At 39.4% G+C, this 6,128-nt stretch overlaps 1 protein-coding gene across 1 annotated transcript; it reads right to left on the reverse strand.

The window, feature by feature from the left end:
• Nucleotides 1–5,829: 5,829 nt before the first annotated feature.
• On the reverse strand, nucleotides 5,830–6,126 carry LOC115282808 (keratin-associated protein 3-3). Its single transcript, XM_029928989.1, has one exon. The coding sequence runs from the start codon at nucleotides 6,124–6,126 to the stop codon at nucleotides 5,830–5,832; it is 297 nt and encodes a 98-aa protein (XP_029784849.1).
• Between the last annotated feature and the right edge of the window lie 2 nt (nucleotides 6,127–6,128).

A 6,128-nucleotide genomic window follows, 5' to 3' on the forward strand; every position in this document is an offset into this window, starting at 1 on the left:
GGGCCGGTGGGGACACTGCAGCAGCAGGGGACACAGCAAGCCATGGCGCTGGGAATCTGTGTTTTTAATTGATTTGGTTGTAACGATAGATGAGACTTCTGAGTTGTGACTGTCTCTCCTTTCTTTGAGGCCCTTATATACCCTCCCCAGTGGGCGTTGGTCCAAACAGAAGGCTTCTTTCCTGGTTCTTGTTTATATTAGTGTACCCATTATCCTTTGATTGGTTTGACATTTAGATGCTTGTAAAGAGTCTCTATTCTCCTAATTAACATTTATTTGAGTTCCTTGCTAAATCTGCACTGATTACTCTTGCTATTTGTGACTGGAACCCAAGCTTTATGATGTATCACCGAAAGCTTCTGCTATTATAATTCTGACACCGGCCCTGCTGGGAAGTACCGCGTGATGGTATGCCTGGAGTATGTAGGTCTTCTCTCTGGGGCTGGTCCATGTTCATTGTCTTTACCTTTATCTGTATCAGTTGTTCTGATGGTGTTTTAAAAAGTTGAACTTAAGTTTAGTAACTTTTTTTTTGTTTTGAGACTTTCTTAAAAATTATATTTTTTTGTTGAGATATTATTAGCATATAACATTGTTTAGTTAAGTTTTGGAACTTTTGAAGATCAAACTTATATTCATATGGAGAAATATGTTGAAAAATATGGGCAGGCTTTTAAAAAACGCCTGTCATTTGATATTTGACTATAAATTATATTTATTTAAAATTTGGACAAAATAGAAAAATATAAAGCAAACTCACTCATAATTTTATCAAGAGAAATTCTCTATTCATACTTGTGTATATCCGTCTAGTCATTTTTTAATACATTTGTTTATCTTTTTAGTACTAGAATCATTTTACCTACGGTTCTATAACTTGCCTTTTTGCTTATATATATTTTCATTATCTTGTATTCTTAAATATATTTTATAATGCAATTAAAATTTTTTTTGATGTTTATTCTTAGAGAGGGAGAGAGAGAAAGACAGACAGACACTTAGAGCATGAGTGGGGGAGGGGCAGACTGAGAGAAGGAGACACAGAATCTCAAACAGTCTCCAGGCTCTGAGCTGTCAGCACAGAGCCCAATGTGGGGCTCGAACTCATGAGCTGTGTGGTCATGACCTGAGCTGAAGTCGGACATTTAACTGACCAAGCCACCCAGGTGTCCAATAATGTTATTTTTAATGTTTCCTAGCATTCATCATCTAATTATACTTCTAAGTTATTTAAAATTTTTATATTATTAATCACTTAGGTTATTTTCAAGATGATAATTATGGCAATAGTAACAACTGTGGACCACATTAGGAGTCAGAAGAGCTCTTTACTGGTTCCAGTTCTGCTCATTGCCTTCCTTGTTAGGCCACGTCATTCATTTTTTAAAGGCTTGTCTTTCTCTTCTGCAAAATAAGGATCATAATATCTACATTTTTCCATCCAGAAGGTTGTTGCCCATACACCACCATAAAGTGCTATACAAAGATAAATTATTATCATCATTATCCAAGTAAGCTGCAGGTCAAACAAATTCAAGGTAAGGAATGGGGAAAGAAACAGTCTAAAGAAGAAAAATCTAGCTGCAGAAAAATAAAAGAGCAGCCTTACAGGAAGTAGCAAACATTTATCTGGAGGTTCACACCTACAATAAGAGAAAATAGCTGGCACAGAAATTAATAAACTTCAAATTCAAAAAGATTTCTCTGTGGCTCTGCTTGGAAGAAAGGATATGTAATCTCTGTGGGTATCCCTGGACTTCACCCAGATTTATCTTTGATTGAATACCTGCCAGATTTCTCACTCTTTTACTTAGGACTGATTTATATTTTCCGCATTGAAAAATTTTTGTTTTAAAACTTTATAAAACTTTTATTTATTTATTTTGAGAGAGAGAGAGAGAGAATGGGAGCGACCCAGGGAGGGGCAGAGAGAGAGGGAGAGAGGGAGTCCCAAGCAGGCTCCACACTGTCAGAGCAGAGTCCGATGCAGGGCTCAGTCTCACACACCGTGGAGTCATGACCCGAGCTGAAACCAAGAGTTGGATGCTTAACCAGCTCCACCCAGACACCCCTATATTTTCAGTATTTTTAAAATAACTTAATAGACATTCGTCTAGAGCAGTTCCCATGTGCCAAGCACTGTGATAAACATTGGATATAAGAGAGTGAACAAAATAGATCTCATTCTTTCTCGTGTAGACCTTGGAGTCTGATGGCAGGTTTATTATGAACATATGATTATGAGGTCCTGTTATTATACATTATGATGGGAAGGGTTTAAGAGCATAAAGATTATAAGCAAAAGGAAATTATTTTGACATTTTAAGACAAAACATTACAGAGACATTTGCAGCTTCTCACAGAATTTCATGGCAGAAAGAGAGTGCTTTCTTAGAATGCAATATTACTTTGAGTCAAGCTTATGAGGATAAAGAAATTAGTACTGTTCTGTGTAGAATGTTATGTGTCCATAATTATAAATAAGATTTAAAGTTCTAGATTAAAACAGGTGTAAAATAATAAGTTTATGATAATAAACTCATCTCTTTTATTGAAAAGATTGATAGTACTTTATTAAAATTTCTTTTCTTTGCCATGGCCTAAGTGACCTGGGAATAAGTATCCTGTATTCCTAAATTATGACAGTGAATCCTGGACAGCTGAGCTAATTTGCCTTAGATGGTCTGGTGACTGACTTGTTAAAAAACTAAATATAGGACCTATTGAGATTGAACTACCTTTTTTGTGGTTTAACATTTAAGTTTAGTATGTGTCAGAGATACTAAACATTTTATTTTTAGAAATAAAGAGTATATTTTTCCTTTAAGGAAATGCAGGAAAAACATGGCGATTCTCGATTAGATGTAGATTTTCAAATTGCTGTACGTCTACACACACAGACACACACACACACACACACGTCCAGTTTTAATTATACCAGCTATAGTCAAAGGGGGTGTGGGGAACGAAAAAGTCTTCTTCTCCCCTTAAAGGTCCTTCAGCTGGCCTAAGAATTAGAGCTACTGAGACAGATTAACAGGAGAAAACACCAAAGTTTTATTATGTGCACACAGAGGCCCAATAATGAAATTGAGACCTAAAGAAATGACCAAGGCAAGCAGTTTTTATACTTTTTAGACAGAGACAATATATGAGGAATTGACAAGTCAAAGAAAACTTTGGGAGCTTCAAATAGTAAGGATTGTAAACAGACTTTGGGCTGTGGTAGTAAATTAGTTAAAGATGGCACGGTTTGTTTATACAGCCTTCTCAGCTCTAAATTTCCTCTCTCTGGTGGTGATAAGGATGTCTCTTGACCGCATTGTACAGGGAGGGTACCTTTCCCATGGGAAATTTATGCCCTGCTTTCTCATGGAAAGAGGAGTGTCTGAATGTCCTTGATAGGGTATTTCTTAAGTAATTTTTACTTAAAATAATCAGTATGCCAAAGTGGCACGTTTGGGGTGCCTTGCCCTTGGCCCCTACAGGGGGAAGTGAAGTAATGTGAAGACATAAACTAAAGGTTGATAATAAAAAGAAACAAAATACGATTGTTAGTTTCTTGCTTCAAACCTCTCTTTCCTTGGAGGTTTCAGTCTTAAAACCCTTTGCGTAAGGAGCCCCAACCTCAGAGTCTTTGCGTTTCTTCTCCCCTCATCCCCTCCCCCTCTCCTCCCGGCTTCAGTGCATTCAGTTCATGAGTTAGCAGGCTTCTGTTCTGTCTGGAACAGCCACTCCCCACCTCTCCCGCCTCGACATCTTTTAACGCTTAGCCTGGGTAGCTTGGTGGCTTTCCATAACTGTCCCTCACCCTGAGGCTGAATCACCAGATCTGGGTTTTAGTTACTCTTTCTGTGTGCTTGCATGCTGTGCTGCTCACTTCTCAGTCACAGCGGGGACCACATGGCATTATAAATACCCCCATCCGCCATACGGAGACCACGTGTGTTGTGATTATAATAACTTGTCAGTTTCCTTCACCAGATCTGAGAGAAACTTGAGAGCGCTCTAGGTAATAACATTTCTTTTATCTTTAAATCCTTAGCATGGATCCAGCCTGGTACAGGGGGAGCACTCCTGAAATACTGGCCAAATGAATGCGTGAAGGGGCTGAATCACGTGTTGGCAATATTCTAGGTTGTGTCCCATGTACCACATGGTTCTAAATTCTGTTCATTCAAACCACTAATGAGCCTGTGAGATCCTCTGGGAAATCTCATTTTGGAGGGACTGACAGGCACACTAAGGATATTTAGAAACGTGTTTATTTATTTAAAAATTTATTTAAAAATATATGTTTATTTTTGAGAGAGAGAGAACATGAGCAAGGGAGGAGCAGAGAAAGAGGGAGAGAGAGAATCCCAAGCAGGTTCCACAGTGTCAGTGTGGAGCCAGATGTGGGGCTCAAACCCACATGACCTGAACTGAAATTGGATGCTCAAACGACTGAGCCACCCAGGCGCCCCTAGAAGCATGTTTATATAGGCACTTGGTGCTTCCCTCCCTGCCATGCCTTTTTCTTTTTCACATGTATTCTTTTGGCTTTACTGAATGCTTTTTAGATTTTAACTTGTACCTTTATATATGAATGATATATACATATGTATATATATATACCTTGTGCATGCATACATCATAAAATGTGTTGTATATGTATTATATATGTATTATCTTTCTAAGGCAGGGCAAAAGATAATCTGCTCATGATAAAATGAAGTAGGTTGGTAAAAAGAAATACAATTAAATCAGATTAAATCATGTTTAATCAAGTCTTTAGCTCCGGTTCTCAGCCCATCCCCTGAAGAGTTTTGGCATTCTGTTGATGGTGGCAAGTAGAGATCAATTCCTAGGGCCCTGCTACTGGAGTTGACCGCTTGAGTTTTCTCTAAGGAAAAATGAAGTCCAGATTGGTAGGCCCACTAAGTGACGCAGGTCTTCAAACTGAGTACCTACCACTTTTAATCTGTGTGCCACTAGATCCTTTTCTATTACAATCGGATGTGATGATTCTGTTAAAGATTCTTACATTTTCTATTTCTCTTGCATGTTGTAAGTTGAGGCCATAACTGTTCGTTCAGCTTCTGGTCCTTGGAATTGGAGGCTCTGTGATACAGTAGAAAGAACTGGGCTTTGAAGTCAGACATAGAAGGAGCTGACTTCTGGCTTTCTTACTAAGTAACTTCGAGACTGTTGAGTAACTCTTAAAGCTTCATGTTTCTCCTCTATTAGTAATGTTTTAAGGATCGTGTGAGTTCATGTGATTTAGCCAGCAAAGTGTAGGTAAATAAACGTTGGATCACCTCAAATTGCCTTTGTCTGAGAAAGGGAGAGAATGTAAAAGCTAACCAGTTTGAAGGTAGCAGCCTAGCAGCTAGCTAGTTCCAGTCATTCAAATAGATTCTTTTTCTTTTTTTTAAATACAATAATCATCTTATCTTTACCTTTTTTTAATTAAGGAAGTATACCAAAAACTCTAACATAAACAAACAATATATCTTTTCAGAGGAATAAAGTTTATTGGAAAACCCATCAAGATTTTTTTGTTTTTGCTCTATGAAAATATCCAGTAGAAGCAATGGGATCCAATAGCAATATGGCCAAGAAAATATAGTCTGGGTTTTTACAGATTTCAGTAGAATTTTGATCATGCATGTTCACCTGCCCGGATGAATCAAATAACCATTAAGAAATTCTTGGTATTTTTTCCACTAAAATGAAAGGTAGGTTTTCCATATCTGGGCCATCATGGTCAACTGCTGAGGCAAGTGAATACTGAACAGACAGCTTCTGGGTTCTTCATGGTCGGGCAGGGAGCAAAGCAGCCATGGCTCAGCAGCAGCTTGAGATGCAGGGCTCACAGGAGGGCTGGGTGTAGGTTGTGAGGTTGAGGGACTCCAGGCCCGGGGTGGGCTGGCAGGAGTTGAGCAGGAAGCAGGTGGGCACGCAGGGCTGAGGGATGTGGCAGGGTGGGGGGGAGTTGTCACAGCAGGTTGGCTCCAGTAACCAGGTCGTGTGTGGGCAGGTGCTGGGCAGGCAGACTCCGCAGCGGCAGCACTTGTCCGAGGAGCAGATGGTGGTGGCGGGGCCGGTGGGGACACTGCAGCAGCAGGGGACACAGCAAGCCATGG

This window comes from Suricata suricatta, chromosome 17, assembly GCF_006229205.1.
Source record: "Suricata suricatta isolate VVHF042 chromosome 17, meerkat_22Aug2017_6uvM2_HiC, whole genome shotgun sequence".
In the NCBI taxonomy this organism is placed as follows: Eukaryota; Metazoa; Chordata; class Mammalia; order Carnivora; family Herpestidae; genus Suricata; species Suricata suricatta.

What these genes read in the sequence shown, in the direction of transcription:
- LOC115282808 (XM_029928989.1), bottom strand. Translation starts at nt 6,126, where the DNA reads ATGGCTTGCTGTGTCCCCTGCTGCTGCAGTGTCCCCACCGGCCCCGCC.